Source organism: Gouania willdenowi, chromosome 13 (assembly GCF_900634775.1).
Source record: "Gouania willdenowi chromosome 13, fGouWil2.1, whole genome shotgun sequence".
NCBI classification, from domain to species: domain Eukaryota; kingdom Metazoa; phylum Chordata; class Actinopteri; order Blenniiformes; family Gobiesocidae; genus Gouania; species Gouania willdenowi.
Window position 1 is genome coordinate 14,337,605 of NC_041056.1, and position 17,420 is coordinate 14,355,024.

Below are 17,420 nucleotides of genomic sequence, written 5' to 3' on the forward strand. Positions count from 1 at the left end.
AAAAAAAAACTAGGAAAAGTAAAATAATGAAAAAAAATCATAATTAAGAAATAGTATCTCATAATTTTTGATGCCAAGTCTCTCAAGTATCTCAGTACAAAAACAATATAAATAAAAAATAAAAATCTAAGTCATAATTATGAGATACTAAGTCTCAGTATCTCATAATTATGACTTAGATTTTATTATTATTATTATTATTATTATTATTATTATTATTATTATTATTATTATTATTATTATTATTATTTTACAGGCGGGAATGTGCTTGCCACCTTGCAATGTAACTTTCTATCTGTCTTTTTTTTTTTTCTTTTTTTTTTTTTACAAATTCCATTACTTCCTTGATTCCATAGGCATTATGAAAGGCTGACAAACAAAGCACTCAATATTTTTCAAATATAGTTTAAACCTCCAAATAACTTTACACCGCCCAAAAATGTTTTAACTGCGTCCTTTCTTCAGTCATCAGTTAAAACGGACGCAGGTTGAACCAGAACACCGTAGACGTCATTTACCAGCCAAATCTGCTGCACGAATGTCCGTGCCTGCGCAGCTTGGTGTCACTGCGTGGTCGTAATGACACGTGATCAGCTTGGTCATATGACCCTGTTGTCTTCCTGTTTCCCCGAAAGTGTTCACAAAAGTCGGGTTCACAGCACAATGGACGACATAGAAGACCTGCAAAGTGTGTCGGGAGAGGAGGACAACGATGAGGCGGCTCTGGTTGGCGGAGAAGCCCCCGGTAGAGCCCTGCCTGCCATCTGCGACCCCGGACACCTCCTGCACCGGCTGGTGGTCCTTGTGTTTATGTGCTTCCTGGGCTTCGGTGAGCTATAACTCATGGCGGGGACAACATAGTTGTAGACGTGTCGTGATGTTTTTGGTGCAGCTCGTAAATAAAGTCCCATGTTTTGTATGTTATTGTGTGTTCCTCCAGGAAGCTACTTCTGTTATGACAACCCAGCGGCACTGCAACTTCAAGTTACACAGGTAACAAAAAAAAAAAAAACATCTTCAAATGCACACAATGTCAATATTATTCATATTTTCTACAATTTCATTGAGCAGACGCTTTATCCAAAGCGATGTACTGTACAACACGAGCTGTTAGGGTTAAGGGATTTGCATAACATCCCACAGTGATGGCCCAGGTTGGTTTCGAACCGATGATCTTCTCATTATAAACGTGTATAAAAGCTAAGTGTGTTCATGGCTCTTAGATACAATACTTTGGAACAATTATAACCAGTGTCATTAATGTATCCAGTAGAAATACCCTATACTCGTACGTACCCTTAAGGCAGTGATTATCCGTACGTAATACGTGTCAATTGACGGTGTCAGTCTATCCGTACGCAGCGCCCCTCATTGGCTAGTTTAGGTCACGTGATAGATGCACCACGTGACTTAAAGTTACGTCAGTTTTATTTTAGCTTTGTTTTTAGCTACCCGCTAACCAGTTTATTTTAGCCCTATCGCTAACCGAGGAAATACCCTAATTTGTTTATATTTTTCAAAAATCTATTTTTAAAAGTGGAATTTGTCATGTTAAATATGTTAAATTAAAAAAATATTTATGGCAAATGATTCGAATCCAAGTTAGCGAAAGGAAGAATCCTTGAAAATAAATAAGGTGCTATGTCTTAACAAATGTACATTTCTGATATGTCATTGTTTATTTTATTTTTTAATCATATTTTGCCTTAAAAAAAATAATTTTGCATTTGTTTACATTTAATTTAATCTTATTAATGTTTAATGAACCTCGTAAAAATATTTGCAAAATAATGATAATAATAATAATAATAATAATAATAATAATAATAATAATAATAATAATAATGTTGCAGCAACACAATAGAATAGCAGACAGTAGGAACAAAAATACATACCAGCATAGGATAAAAGTGCAAATGTGGGACAGACAGAAATTAGAAAAAGGAAGAAAAAAAAATAAAATAACCTAAAGAAAAAAAAACTAAACAACAATGGCATAAAAAACACAACAAATCTGCAAATGACAAATTAAGGAATATGATGATAATTATATATATATATATATATATATATATATATATATATATATATATATATACACATTTTTTATTTTTTTTTAAATCGAACTGTGTGATTTATGACGTTTAATTAATGTGGATGGAACATACTGTACTTCAAGAAAATTAGCTTACACCTAAACATCACCACCTGCCTGAATTCAAGACAGGATGTCATTCAGGTCCTTCCTTCTTGTATAACAGTAGCAATCTGAAAATACAGTAGGGTCATTCTCCTTAGATCTCTAGCATCAAAATGTGTCTTTGTACAGAAAACTGTAGTTCCCTTATTTTACACCCTGTATGCTCTAATTGCCTTAATGACCTGTGTTGTTCCTTAATGCAGAAGATAAGAACGTGGGACAGAAAATGAAATGACATCCTGGCAGTATTTAGATATCATTCTATCTACAATAAATGGCTTCCCTCTTAGTCATTGATAAGCCATTGAACCTAACAAAGCAGTAACCAGTGCGTGTTTGTGGCACATTTAAAAATAGGTCACATAGACATTTACATTGACACTATAGATGTATCTGTTTAGCTTTTACCTATTAGTTATCGCTCACTAAGAAGAGAGATTAGCTTATGGAAAATGCACACTTTGGATAATCTTCTAAAAAATGCTACCAGTGGAAGATTTATTCACAAACGCTGTACTTGTTGTTATTGGAACCAGTTCTTCACAATTCAGCTGATGTATAATGATAGATGTTTTGACATTGCAGGATATGAAGCTAAACACTGCACAGTTCATGCAGCTGTACGCCTGGTACTCCTGGCCCAATGTGGTGCTCTGCTTCCTGGGTGGGTTTTTGATTGACCGAGTCTTTGGCATCAGGTAACACTTTATCCGTCTCATTGAAATCCCATCAATGGGGTTTTAGGTAAGAGTCTGTGTTAATGTACATTTTTATTCTTCTAGGTTGGGAACGATCATCTTTTCCCTCTTTGTCTGTGTCGGACAGGTAGGTTTATTTTTAAAGTTTTGATGCAGTCAAACAACTGGACTGCAACAAAGTAGGAAAAATATGCATTTAGCTGGATGTACTCTACCATTCCATCCTTTTACAGGTAATATTTGCTGTTGGAGCTTTGGTGAATCGTTTCTGGGTGATGGAAATTGGACGTTTTGTATTTGGGTAAAAAACAAGTTTTTTATGTCTTATTTTTGTGTATTTTCCAAAACATTTTATATAGCAATAGCAATTACACAGCAGATTTTTATTTTTTTGTTTTCAATTGTTTTGAATCATAAGGACTCCAATTTACACTGATTTTACAACATTACTCACAGTACATTTCTACGGAAGCGTAGAGCTGCCACAGGTGAAAATATATTTTGGATCACTATATTGTATGAACAATAAAATTATATTGTGCAAACATGATAGTATATTGTACAAACAATATACTTATATTGTACAAACAGTGGTGTGTTGGGGGGGCAGCCTCAAGAAGAAGGACGCTGGACGCCTGGACAAACTGGTGAGGAAGGCAGGTTCTGTTGTTGGCACAGAGCTGGACAGCCTTACATCTGTGGCAGAGAAACGGACTCTGAACAGGCTACTGTCCATCATAGACAATCCACACCATCCACTGCACAGCGCCATCTCCAGGCAGAGGAGCAGCTTCAGTGACAGACTGCTGTCATTGTCCTGCTCCACTGACAGACTGAGGAAATCGTTCCTCCCCCACGCCATGCGGCTCTTTAACAACTCTAGGTGGGGGGCGATAAAATCAACCATAGAACACGGGACTTAATGCTAATCACACCATGCACCCTCTGTCACACACGCACTTTATCACACACACACACACATCTACAAGTTGGACTCTAAGTATGTACAAACTGACCATTACGGAACTGTATCTTGCACACTGTCATCTGCACAACTGCACTTGAACTGGACTGGCAGACACTATACTGTATTTCGTTTTTATACCATTATATTTTACCTTAGTACTTTTTTTTGCACTGTTTTAAATTTTTAAATTTTTACATTGTACTTTCCCTGCATGCCCCTGTGTTCCCATACCTGCAAGCTGCTGGAACTGTGAATTTCTCTTGGAGATGAATAAAGTATCTATCTATCCATCTATTATATTGTTCGAACAATATAGTATATTGTACGAACATGATATTATATTGTACAAACGTGATATTATATTAAATCTAAATTCTACTTCATGCTTGGGCTGAGGCATGGAGAAATCCTCATGCTGCTTCTTTCAGTGAATGATATTATTAATACTATGAACACTCTGAGGAGAAAGCTTATAAGTTTGGGCCTATCCAGGGTCTACCCCCGTCTAGCCTAGAACCCGATGACAGCTGGAGATGGTCACCAGCCGACCCCCGCAACCCATAAATGAGCAAGCTGCAGAAAACGGATTGATGATGACCTGAGAAGTATATAATACAGCACACACTGGCACTTTACAAAGTCTGAATGCGCGCACACCCACCCCTTCCCACGCTGCCTTAAAATATGTCATGCCCTGGCCCCTGGAAAAAGATGTTTGTCCTCCATGTGGGAAAGGAACTCCTCAAATACGCAAAGATTACACAGAAACTGTAATAGTGGAGAATCCATGTTTTGACACTCATTTATCACTGCATAGGCACGTGTACAACAACTATCTTACTCCTTTTACTCTTACTCCTGGCTTAAATCCACTACCTCAACCATCTGGACATTATTATATCACGTTTGTACAATATACTTATATTGTTCGTACAATATAGTGATCCAAAATATATTTTCACCTGTGGCAGCTCTATGCTTTTGTACATTTCTAATACTTGATCAATGGAAACAAAAAGATCAAATGTTTGGTCCTTGACATGTTGCATAATAACGAAGAATGTCAATTGTCAGTTTAGGCTTTGTAACTTTGTCATTTTTATTTGTAAGTTTGACTGTAAATGGTTATTATGCTTTCAGTTGACCCAAAACATATTCACACATATGGTAATATATGTTTGAATCCACACATACACCTACCAGTATCTTTACTCTTGAACTGAAAGTGGATTGGGTGAGTTTCTATGTTAAAGTTTTTATATTTCTTTTTTCTTGAGTAGCATTGGAGGAGAATCCTTGGCTGTTGCCCAAAACACGTACGCAGTGAACTGGTTCAAAGGCAAGGAGCTCAATTTGGTGTTTGGTCTTCAGCTGAGCATGGCTCGACTGGTAAGAACATTGCAAGAATGCTTCAGCCGACGTAAATGAGGAAACGACACAAAAAAAAAACAATTACAGGATTCATGTGGATCCTTAAAAATTCCTAAAACGCATTAAATTCATGAATCTAAAAATAAGGCCTTAATTGTCATTAAAATGTCTTAAATCAATGTTTCAAAAGTCTTACATTTATAAATGTATGATTATAATAAGTCCCATGTTTCAAAATAAATGGTAACTTGTTTTTTTTTTTTTTAAATATATAATTTATCGTAACACGGCGCAGTCGCCACAGCGGAACCAACTATGATACAGTGACGTGGTTTCAGGGGGACTGTGTGCAGATGTGCATCAAGCTTTTAGCAACTTTTAACAACATAAGGAATAGGGCTGAGGCAAAATATGCGTGCCGATGCGTCGTCTGACCAAAACAAAGATGGCAGCGCCAGAGAATAACTAACGCGAGTGGCTCCTCCGAGTTTCAAAAGTGCAAGGCAGTGAAGGCACGCACTCATAGGTAGCTGTTCCCCGTAACCCTCGTTCTTTATTCCGGGTGTGACCAGATGGCAGCGAGTTGACGTTACAAGGAGGACACACCCGCCGTGGCAGCAGCGGCACACGCACACACACACACCGAGCCAAGCGTAATTAAAACACATTCTCCTACAACCACGTGCATAACATCAAATGGCTCTCACCATTAAAATATGAACAAAAAAAGCTTTGCTCTTTTACTGAGTCAGGGTGAGAAGTTGCTCAACACTAGTGGTTCCCAAACTTTAATATAGAGCATAATGATGGAATGAATGAGTGATAACACACATTTTAAAGAATCAGATTTTGTAATTAAGTGGAATAAAACTGTATTTAGTAGCTCTTGAATAGATTTATTTCTGTAGTTTTTATCATTTCGAGTCATCTCCCCCCTAGTGTGGGACCAAGACTGACCCTTGTATTTTCATCTCATGTTCTAATAAAGATCATTTACATCATCATTATTAAGATTATAATTTTTAACTAAAAATGAACATTATAAAACCCCATATTTATTTGTTCATTTTCCAATTTCTCTCATTTTTTGTTAGAAAAACACTTTCTGTATTAGCATTTGGAATTTTGAGTTTAAGGAAAATGTGAGTGGCAGAGGGTATTACTTTAAGTTGTTATTTTCATGTGAATGAAGAATTAAATGATGCACTTTTTTCAGTAAGCTAAGCCTATTTGTTTCCACATTGCTCCCACTGCCTTTTTATTTTTTATTGAATGCTACCTCTGACTCTGAATGCATTATTTTGTTCTTTTATATTCTTACTTGAACTTTGTTTTGGAATTTGGAGTTGAATAGTAATAAAATATATTGCAATGTTAAGGAATTCATGTTTTTTTTTTTTGTTGTTTTTTTTTCATTTTAGATATGTAAATCAACATGTATAAATTACTTTTAGTCAATTAATGGGGAGATAATGGAATCGAATCGAGTCGAATCGAACTGGAAACATTATTTGTTAGATTAATCGATGCATCGAAAAAATAATCGCTAGATTAATCGTTTAAAAAAAAAAAAAAAAAAAACGTTTATCCCAGCCCTAATAGGTAAAATTTATATTTAAAGGAAATTGCCTGTCCAAAGAATATTTTTCTTAATGGTTTTTATTTTTTGTATTTTTGTTGTTTCATCGATTTCTGGCTCTTTATGAAGTCAGCTTGTGTGTTTTGAGTGATTTTGATTAGTTTAGTCTGTTTTTTTTTGTGTGTATTTTACTGTTATTTTGTGTATTTTTGGTGGGCTGGCAGTTCCACATCTGCACTAGACAGTGGAAAAAAAAAATGACCCTAACCTTATGTAATTGATGTGGCATGACCACCTCTTACTGAAAAGAAACAGGGTTGTGGTGGGACCAAAAAAATGCAGAACAGAAACATGCACAACTATATAAACCAAGCCCAAAGCTACTGTTAAATCACCACTAAAGTACCACAGAAAGTGGGAAGCCAAACTGTCGAAGCAGAAGAACAGCAGCATCCAGTCTCTTAAATACTGTCCTTTCTACCTGGGTGATGGTTACACACAGAGGTGTGTAGTATAGTGGGAGGAAGGGTGTCCTGAGAGAGGGAGAAGTTCTCTTAAGGGACCTAACAACAGGGAATTAAACCACTCACTCTTTATTTTTTCTCTCTCCTTTTGTCTCGTCTCAAGGGCAGCACAGTAAATATGAACATCATGGGCTGGGTCTACACCAAAGTCTCAGACATTGTTGGCTCCACTGGGTACACCACATTAGGAGCATCACTCATGCTTGGTAAATATTATTAGGGGTGTCCCGATCTGATATCGTTATCGGTCCGACGATTGGTTAATAATAAATGGGTCAGTTTTTCTCATACCTACTGTTGCTGACTATTGTTCTCTGTTTGAGGAACATCACGTTATCAAGCCTTTTCTAACATTCCACGCTACAAAATAAGAGTAATTATTACTTTTAATAATATTAATATAATTTTTCTGTTTTATTAAAGGAAAAAAAAGTAATTAAATTATGTAAGATTCATGCTGATATCGGATCAATATCGGTATCGCCTGGTACGCAAGGTTACAATATCGGTATCTTATCGGAAATGAAAAAGTTGTATCGGGACATCCCTATATATTATACACTTGTCATTAAATGAATCACTTGGCTTGTGAAGAAGGAAAATAATAGGCAGACTTTAAACATAAATGTTACGGATATACAGTAGATAGATAGATAGATAGATAGATAGATAGATAGATAGCTTTTTATTGTCATTGTGCAAAGTCATAAAATTTGCAGCAGCTTTTGGAATGGTGTTATGACACAGAAACAAAATAACAATAAAATAAAAGCACACAAATATCTACCTAAGAATAGGTTAAAGAGAGATATTTGTGTGCTTTTCATTTATTAAGATGTTATTGTTATTCTATTTCTTTTTTTTTTGTCTTAACACCAGTGTTGGGAATGTTACTGTAAAAAAGTAATTTGTTATAGTTACTCACTACTTGTCCCTAAAAGTAACTGAGTTAGTAACTGAATTACTCTATAATAAAAGTAACTCATTACCAAGGAAAGTAAATATTTACATTACTGTTAAAAAAAAGTAGCTATATGTCAAATAATTCAGATTTGTTAAATGCGTGTGTCGTGAGGTGGTTCATTAAATTTGAGTTGCTTACAACGGATGTGGACAAAGTATTCTCTCCTGGATATAATGAACACTTCACATGCACGTTCTTGCCTTTGACCACAATTAACTTAAAGTAGTGTTTGTATCGTCACCTTAAAAATGACAACTTTTCATCAGACTGCTCCACGCTCGCCATCTCTGCTGCTTCATCCAATCTGTAGTGTGTGTGTCGCGTGTGTCGGCACATGAGTAAAAACTACTGGCTCTGATTGGCTACCATGACACATGACGCTGCCTTAGCCAATCATAATCACTCACCTTGTTTTTAACCCACCTCCTCACTACAGCTGAGTAAGAAGCCAGGGGTGTTTTCGCATCATAGTTTATTCAATCAATACATGTAACGCACCGCATTTAACGTTCAGTAACATAAACGGCGTTGCATAAAAAGTAATTAGTTAGATTACCCCGTTACCGAAAAACAAACGCAGTTATTTTAAACGCCGTTATTCCAAACACTGCTTAACACCATTCCAAGCTGCTACATAATTTGTTGTATGACTTTGTACAATGACAATTAACAAAGATGGGAACTGAACTTGCTATATTCTAGCTTACTATTAGTCCAACAAGGTTTTTAAAAGCAGTGATTCCCAATCAGTGGTACGCCCAGCCCTGGACAATTCACAAGGGACATTAATTTTAAAACAATAGGATTGAATTTCTCAGTCATGAGAAAGTATTTAAGTATTAAGTATTTGTTCAATTTGTCATCCTGATCAACATCAGAATGAAACTAAATGGCTTGAATTGCCTCAGAGCTGAAGGGAGGAGCAAGGAGCTCAGAAGTTATACAAACTTTAAAAAGGCTGGGAACCACTTATTTGGAGTAGTAAAAGTGCTGCATGCTGTTCAATCTGAAGACTGGTTTTGTGGGCATGCTTTTCTATTTGCATACCTTGTACATGTACAATATACAGTTTGTCACATGTCATTGTGATAGAAGATGTCATAACCTTTAATTGCAAAGATGATTTCCCCCACTGTGTTTGTATTTGTTGTGTGCAGCTGGTACGACCTGCCTGTTTTCCCTCCTCTGTGCTTTGGTGTTGGGCTTCCTTGACAAAAGAGCTGAGAGAATCCTCCAGAAGGATCAAGGAAATACAGGTACTGAACTGTATTATACTTGTCATGCTGCTAGTGTGTTCTTTGTCTCTCAACTTATTAAATGTCACGTTTTATTTTGACATTTATAACTGCTTTTTTTTCCTCCCACGTTGACTAATAATTTCATTGATCCTCCAGTCTGCTGATAGTGACCAAGATACATTTAAATCCTATATTTTAGGGGAAGTGATCAAACTGACGGATGTTAAAGATTTTCCATTACCACTGTGGCTCCTCTTCATCATTTGCGTTGGCTACTATGTTGCTATTTTCCCCTTTATTGGTCTGGGACAGTGAGTAAAACACGCACACACACACATGCACACACTGACACAGTGATTGCAGTCTTAATCACATTTACTGTATATACAGTAATGTTCTTCCTGCACACATTGTTGTAATAGAGGCGGTGCTATAAGAATCACTTAAACCACATGTGTCAAATTCAAGGCCCAGGGGCCAAATTCGGCCCATTAAAGAAAAATTGGCAGAAAACATGAATTTTTGTATAAAATTACCGAACACCTCATTTGTCCAGATATCTCAAATTCATCAACTCCACAGTATTTTTAGGCGCTTGCATTTTTCCTTTTTTAATATCAGACATTTGTAATTGCAAATTGTGGAAAGAAGTGTCAGTTTTTCCACAAATCTTCCAATTTTTCACAAACCGTTGCACAAAATTAATCTAAATTACACAAAAATTGGTAGACAAATCAATAATTTTTTAAAGCGAATTGAACTGATGTTAAAAACTAGAGCACAATAATGTAAAAGTTTTGTTTTCCCACCTAAAAGCTACAGCCCACTTGAGGTCAAACTGGTCCATATTAGGCCCCTGAACTAAAATGACTTTAACGCTCTCAGTGGATGCTTCACATAATATGAAATACTTTTGAAAGGATAACTAGCAATTATTACAGTTTGAGCTTTCCTCACTGAAAGACACTTTGAGATAATTTGATACCCACCACACGCCTTGTGTTTATTTATTGATCGCAATCTTCTTACTTTTCTTCGAATGTGAAGCACTTTGGATTTTATGACGTGCATGAAAAGTGCCAAACAAATAAAGTCTTGATTGATTGATTAAACCACATGGTCATTTTATACGTCATCGCTGAAAGAGTTAATCTTTGTTGCACCTGATTCAATATTTCCTCATCATCATCATCATGCAAGTATCTTCACAAAGCATCGCTGCTTTTATTTACAGGGTGTTCTTCATTGAGAAATTTAACTTCACCCCTGCTGAAGCCCGAGCCGTCAACAGGTATAAATGACCACTGAGACATGTTGCCTTTACTCACTGCTACTGGATTGGTCGACTATAATTGATGCAGCTCTCAGTTTTTATAGTGATGCATATTTCATAATCTGCTGAAACATTTTGCTAGCTGAGTGCCGGTAAAGTGTCAACATCTTTAAGGATTCATCATATCAAACTGAGATTTTCATCATTATTTAAATGCATCTTTTAAACGTGTTGATTCAAGTAAAAATGTACTGTAATTTGTCAGATTTTTTTATTCACTATTGTATGATTAGAAAGTTAAATGTTACATTACTTATCTCAATGGCATAGATCATGTGTTTTACTCTCTGTTTCAGTATTGTATACATCATCTCAGCCCCTGCGTCTCCACTTCTGGGCTTCATGGTTGACAAAATAGGAAGAAATATAGTTTGGGTAATAACTGCTGTCATCACAACCCTCTGTGCTCACATGATGCTGGCCTTTACCTTCTGGAACCCATGGATTGCCATGGTAAGGCACGGCCACTTGTTCTGTAATATTTTGTTATTAGACTTCTCAACACAACCAAATGTTTCTTGATGTGTTTTGTTTCTGAGGATGATGTGGCTTGCCTTCATTAGACTTTTGTGTCAGTGTATCATGTCTTTGTTAACAAGCAATAAAAACTAAGGGAAATTGGCTTTAAATTGAAAGCCTTTTTTTTCTATGACGTGTCTTCCAGTCCCTGTTGGGTGTCTCTTACTCCTTACTGGCCTGTGCACTTTGGCCAATGGTGGCATTTGTTGTTCCTGAGCATCAACTGGGGACTGCCTACGGTTTGTACGTACATTAAAATATATTATTAGTTATTTTCTGATTATTTTAATTTTTTAACTGCTAGTAATGTGTCGTCGTTCCTTTTATTTGGTCAACCAGCATGCAGTCCATACAGAACCTGGGACTTGCTCTCATCGCCATGGCAGCAGGAGCGATCCTTGACAGCAGAGGATATTTGGTTTTAGAAGTTTTTTTCTGTTCCTGCATCTGCGGTCAGTACAGTCTCTGAACTCATTTTAGTCACTTCTGAATGCCAGTCTGATATTATCCATGTTTGTTTCACTTCTCTTGTCCTACAGTTGCTCTGATCGCAGTGGTGGTGTTGTACTTTGTGAACCATCACAGAAGTGAGTGTAAACAAGAAGCCAAAGTTATTCCTTTCACTCCCACTTCTCTAGATTCTATATTTTGTGGAATGTATCCTTTAAAAGAAGTAAATCTTATCACTAGGTTCTTTGTCAATCACACATTTCATTATTTGTTCTCATGCCTGGTTTTTTCTCCAGGAGGAGATCTGAACCTTTCAGCTGCAGCTAGAGCCAAATTGCTGAAAGAAAGCACTCCAGATGCAGAGTGAGTATCGTTGACCCTTCTCTCTCATCACTCCTTTTAAACCACTTTCAACCACCAAAAAAAATAATCAGAGAAGTGTCTCAGAAACCGAATTCACTTAAAGGCTTACTGATAACTCTTGTTGTAATTTTACCAAAATGGGTTTGATGTTGCTTCAAAAACTCAATGGGAATCTTCTTGAAAAAAATTATTAATGAGAAACTTTAAAAATGATTGTACAAGAATATATAATTATTACTGTGTAATTTTACATTCTAGCTCATGCATAATGTGTAGTGTATCTAGATTTGTTTTTATTTAATTAGCTGTTTTTGGCATACAGTGTCTTAAGATATATTTAGATTGGACTTTATTTTTTTGAATCCTGTATATTGCACAAAAAATAAAACATCTTTACTTATTTACAGAGAAGACTGCCTAACCTTTTTCAGCTATTTCGATTTTGGCTTTAGGGGTCATACAAACAAATAATTAAACAGTTTACTCAGTAGTACAACAGCAGATGTTCAAGTTATTTTTAGGGAAACCATTATTTAGTCTATATACTATACTATGATCAACTTCGTAGTTGTTGTCTTGTACACTCAAGTGAAGAGAGGGGTGGAGCGGTCAACCGATCACCACTTGGTGGTGAGTTGGCTCCGATGACGGGGGAGGACGCTGGTCAGACCTGGCAGACCCAAACGTGTTGGCAGAATCTCCCTTCAGAAAGAGCTTCCACTACCACCTCCAGGATAGCTTCGACCACGTCTCGGGGGAGGTGGGGGACATTGAGTCTGAGTGGACAATGTTCCATGCCTCTGTTGTTGAGGTAGTCGATTGGTGCTGTGGCGTATGGTAGTCAACTCTTGTCCAGGCGGAAACACCCAAACCTGTTGGTGGACACGGGTGGTGAGTGATGCCCTCAAGCTGAAGAAGGAGTCCTATTGGACCTTCTTGGACTGTGGGACTCCGGAGGCAGCAGACAGGTGCTGATGAGCCAAGCAGAGCGCAGCCACGGCGGTTTCCAAGGCAAAAACCCGGACAAGGGAGGAGTTTGATAATGCCATGGAAAACAACTTCCAACCAGCTCTGAGGAGGTTCTGGACTGCTATCCGGCGTCTCGGGAGGGGAAAGCAGTTCACTGACAAAACACTGTGGGGATGGTGTGCCGCTGACCTTGACTTGGGACGTAGTGGAACGGTAGAAGTAATACTTCAAAGAAATCCTCAATCCCACCGACACGCCTTCTAGTGAGGAAGCAGGGTCTGGGGACCCAGGAGTAGACTGTCCGATCTCTGGGGCCGAAGTTGTCGAGGTTGTTAAAAAGCTCCACAGTGGCAGGGCCCCGGGGGTGGATGAGATCTGCCTGGAGTTCCTCAAATCCCTGGATGTTGTGGAGCTGTCATGGTTGACATGACTTTCCAACATTGCGTGGATATTGGTGGCAGTGCCTCTACTTGTAGATCACAGTGGTGATCCCCTTTTTAGAGAAGGGGGATTAGAGGGTGTGGTCCAACTATAGAGGGATCACACTGCTCAGCCTCCCTGGTAAGGTCTATTCAGGGATACTGGAGAGGAGGGTCCGCTAGATAGTTGAACCTCGGATCCAGGGCACGTCCCACTAGAAGGAGACCCCCGGGGAAGATCCAGGTCATGCTAGAGAGACCATGTCTCTCGGCTGGCCTGGGAACGCCTCAGGTTCCACTGGGAAGTACTGGTCGAAGTGGCCGGGGAAAGGGTAGTCTGGGCTCCCCCAGGATACTGCCCACACGACCCTATTACAGATAAGCAGGAAAAGATGGACGAGCAACTGTTGTACTTGACTATTACGAAGTAATTTTATCTAATTAATGCTTTTCTTTTCTGTTTTTGTTTTCAAGATGACGATGATGATGATCAAACCGCACGTGGTTCTGGGTTCAGAGCACGCAGGTTCCCCAAGAGCCTGTAATTTACTTCCATCAGGGTTAATTCCCCCAGAAAATTGATAAGTCTGGTGGTAGAGAAGCCCACTGGCAGCCCATTGTGTTTTACTTAAATGTAGAGTCTTACAAAAAGGCACAATTTTAAAATACGGTTTTAACAAACACACAAAAGATACAATTATAATGAATAATATAAATTGTTTTCACTGATGTTAAATCCTAGTGAATCTTAAAACAAGCCATTGCTGGTCACATTTAAAAGTAAAATAAATTTACATAAATAAAAAAGTGCAAACATGACCAGGGGGTAAAACCAGGGATTGACCAGCCTACAACATGAAAAACATGAACACTAGTAGTTATTTTCATAATAGATATTTCATTTTAATAATTGACATTATTTATTTGTTACTTTTGCTTTTGCTTGCTGTCATCTCAATGCTAGTGCCATGCTGTAAAATCGAGAGCTGCAACTGACGACTATTTTAATAGTCGACTAGCGATTATTCAAATGATTAACCAACTAATCGGATGACAAATCGTACAATTATTTTCTCTTTGTTGCTACAATCTTTTAAATTTGGCTTGGGGCAAATTACGCCCATTAAGAACAATCAATAGATAAAGCAATTCCCAACTTAAGGTGTAAACAGGTTCCTTACAAACAAATTAAATTGAATACGTCATCACTAGAATCTACTTCAGTAATAGCATTTACACATTAAAAATAGCTAAAATAGCTGCTGACTCAAAGAGCTCATCAGCTGATATTTCATGGAACATGTTTGTGTATATGGGTCACACCATTTGTGTCATTGTGTGCAATTCATTTATTTCCTCATTTATATTAACATTAGTTTGGGTCTTAACCAAGTAGTGGTGCATGATGTATCGCTGCACAGCAGCTTCAGGTAGACTGTGACCTGCAGAGCTGCGTGTGTGAGCGGCGTTGACAGCGTTGAGCTCCCAGTAACAGCGACATGTTCTTTCCACTGGGAATGTTTTTGATGATATATCTCCTGCTAATCCTGTTCGTAACGTGCATACAGCTCTCAGCAAAGATATATATAGTAGATGGGATGAGCCACTCCTCATGAAAAAAACAATGTTCAGCTCCATCCACAGCTTGAAAAAGATGGTTGAACCATAAAAAAAAGCTATTTAGAATAAATAAACAAGTTACGCTTAGCCTTGCGGGGGGCAAGAAAAGCCTGGTGGCCCGCCAGGCCTATAAAGCACTGGGGGAAACCCTGTCCATGGTGTGTCTGCTATCATGCAGATGCCACACAGTGACACTATCTCTTTCTGACATTGATTATTGCAAAATTACATTCTTTACAAAACGTCAATCACTCAGGAATCCTGCCAGCTTGCATTTTATGACTGAAATGCTATATTAGAAAACCCACGCATAATTGGGAAGAAGATAGAAGACTCACTCAATGGCCGGGACTTAAAGCTCGACCCTTCACAATCCTTCAGAAGGCTGAGTGAGGACAAATGACCAGTTACTGTCTCAAACTTCAGCAGGACTAATTCGCTGTTACAAAGAGAAGTTCAGATTGGTTGAATAGTGTGATCACGGTCTGCTTCATTCACCAGACATCCTACTGAATGAACAGGTTCCCCTTTGCAACTGATATTCTTTGTCTTTTTAAATTACATTCTAAGCAAATACCAGTGTTTTCTTCTCATTTGCTTATGAATGGAGTGATAATGTTGTGGATTTCAACTGTTTTTATGAGGATCATTTTACAAATCACACCTTCGAGTAACTACAAACCAATTATTGGAATGTGCTCGGTACAGTGATTTCTTATTCAATTCTAATCCTTTTTGTCATTTAGTATTTTATGGTGTTCATTGCTTAAGGAACATTCCTTGTTATACACTTGATTTTTGGTGGTTTATTAATGATTTTTGTATGCATCATCAACTGTTAATATATGCAATGGTGATAATGGAAACTCTGATTTTTTTTTTTTTTTTCCTAGTGTAATTAAATGTGCCATTCTAAACTTTTATGATTTGTTTTGCTTTATGACCTTTTAAAATATGCCTTTAATTAATGTTATTTTTATTTTTTTTAATAAGATTCAAACCTGACCCGAAACCCCTTTCTACATACTTTTAACTGTGTTCCTACCATTGCAGTAATGTAGAGCAGGTCAACCAACTGAATGATTATTGTTCACTACCTCTGTTGGCTATTTGTTCACAGCCAAATGCTTTATTTTAAGCACATATTAGTGAATTTAAGGTTGTTTATACTGATTTTACACTGAGAACAAGGCAAGTGTATGACGTCAGCATATATTGAAGTCCTCAAATTTGACACATTTGCACTATATGGGCTTGTTATGGCTGTGCAGGAATGGTTAAACTAAGACTGCTTTTTATTTTTTTATATCTGCTTTTAATGAGAGTGAAACATTGTGAACAATTGGTTGTAAGGTTGAATTTAAAATGCTGAAATAAAAGCAATGCATAATCACATTTAACAAAAAGGACGATTCAGCTATTAAAAAAAATGAAATAAAAAAATGAACTCACTTGTATTTCATGTTTTGGTCTTTTTTCTATGAACACGTTTTCATGAAATAGATTTGGTTTTAATAGGGTTTCGCAAAATTGCGCTCTAATGCTCGGTGTAGAGATGTTTTAAAATAGCAGTTTGAAAAGGATTGAAGGACAGTCCATTAAGCTCGCACAATTAGTTTTTCAGAGAGGAACATGTGCCTTTTTTTCTTTTGACACTTAAATCTCTTATAGTCAGTCACGATTCAATCAAAAAAGTAAAAAAAAAAAAAAATGCCTCCAGTCTCTTTTCCTTTTCAATGCATTTGATCTGACCTCACCTTTTAGCAGGAGGAGATGGATTTGACTGCCTCACTGAAGTTGCTCTAACGGTGCGCTTTTCCCTTTCGTTCTTTAATCTATCGTGTCCTGTCTGCTCACAGCTTCCAGACCAATGTGATGTCATTTATTCAGCAGTCGCCCACAGGAGTGTTCCTTGTACTGCAGCTTTAGCTTTAGTAACCTGCAGAAAGTTTTAAGAACTCTGCATCATTCCATAATAGATGAGCTTTATCCCGAGAGCCTTTTGCAATCCATTGAGGGTGTCAGCTCTGACCAATATTTAGCAACACTGAGTGAGAGTTTATTTTGGAAATTTGGAAAAAAGGTTTTTTTTTTTTTTTTTTTTTCAGATAAACAGACAGTTGTGCAGCCATTTTAACCCAAGCAAAACTTTGATTACATTTATATCCTGTCTACAAAAAGCTCAGGGTGTCATAGTATCCCACAG

At 37.4% G+C, this 17,420-nt stretch overlaps 1 protein-coding gene across 1 annotated transcript; it reads left to right on the plus strand.

The window, feature by feature from the left end:
• The first annotated feature begins 587 nt into the window (after positions 1-587).
• mfsd1 (major facilitator superfamily domain containing 1) lies at positions 588-16,671 on the plus strand. Its single transcript, XM_028465124.1, has 16 exons — positions 588-829; positions 941-993; positions 2,786-2,898; positions 2,983-3,025; positions 3,132-3,199; positions 5,146-5,254; positions 7,443-7,545; positions 9,461-9,559; positions 9,741-9,852; positions 10,776-10,832; positions 11,171-11,327; positions 11,539-11,636; positions 11,733-11,845; positions 11,933-11,980; positions 12,140-12,206; positions 14,069-16,671. The coding sequence occupies exons 1-16, from the start codon at positions 604-606 to the stop codon at positions 14,070-14,072; spliced, it is 1,470 nt and encodes a 489-aa protein (XP_028320925.1). The 5' UTR covers positions 588-603; the 3' UTR covers positions 14,073-16,671.
• Positions 16,672-17,420: the final 749 nt, after the last annotated feature.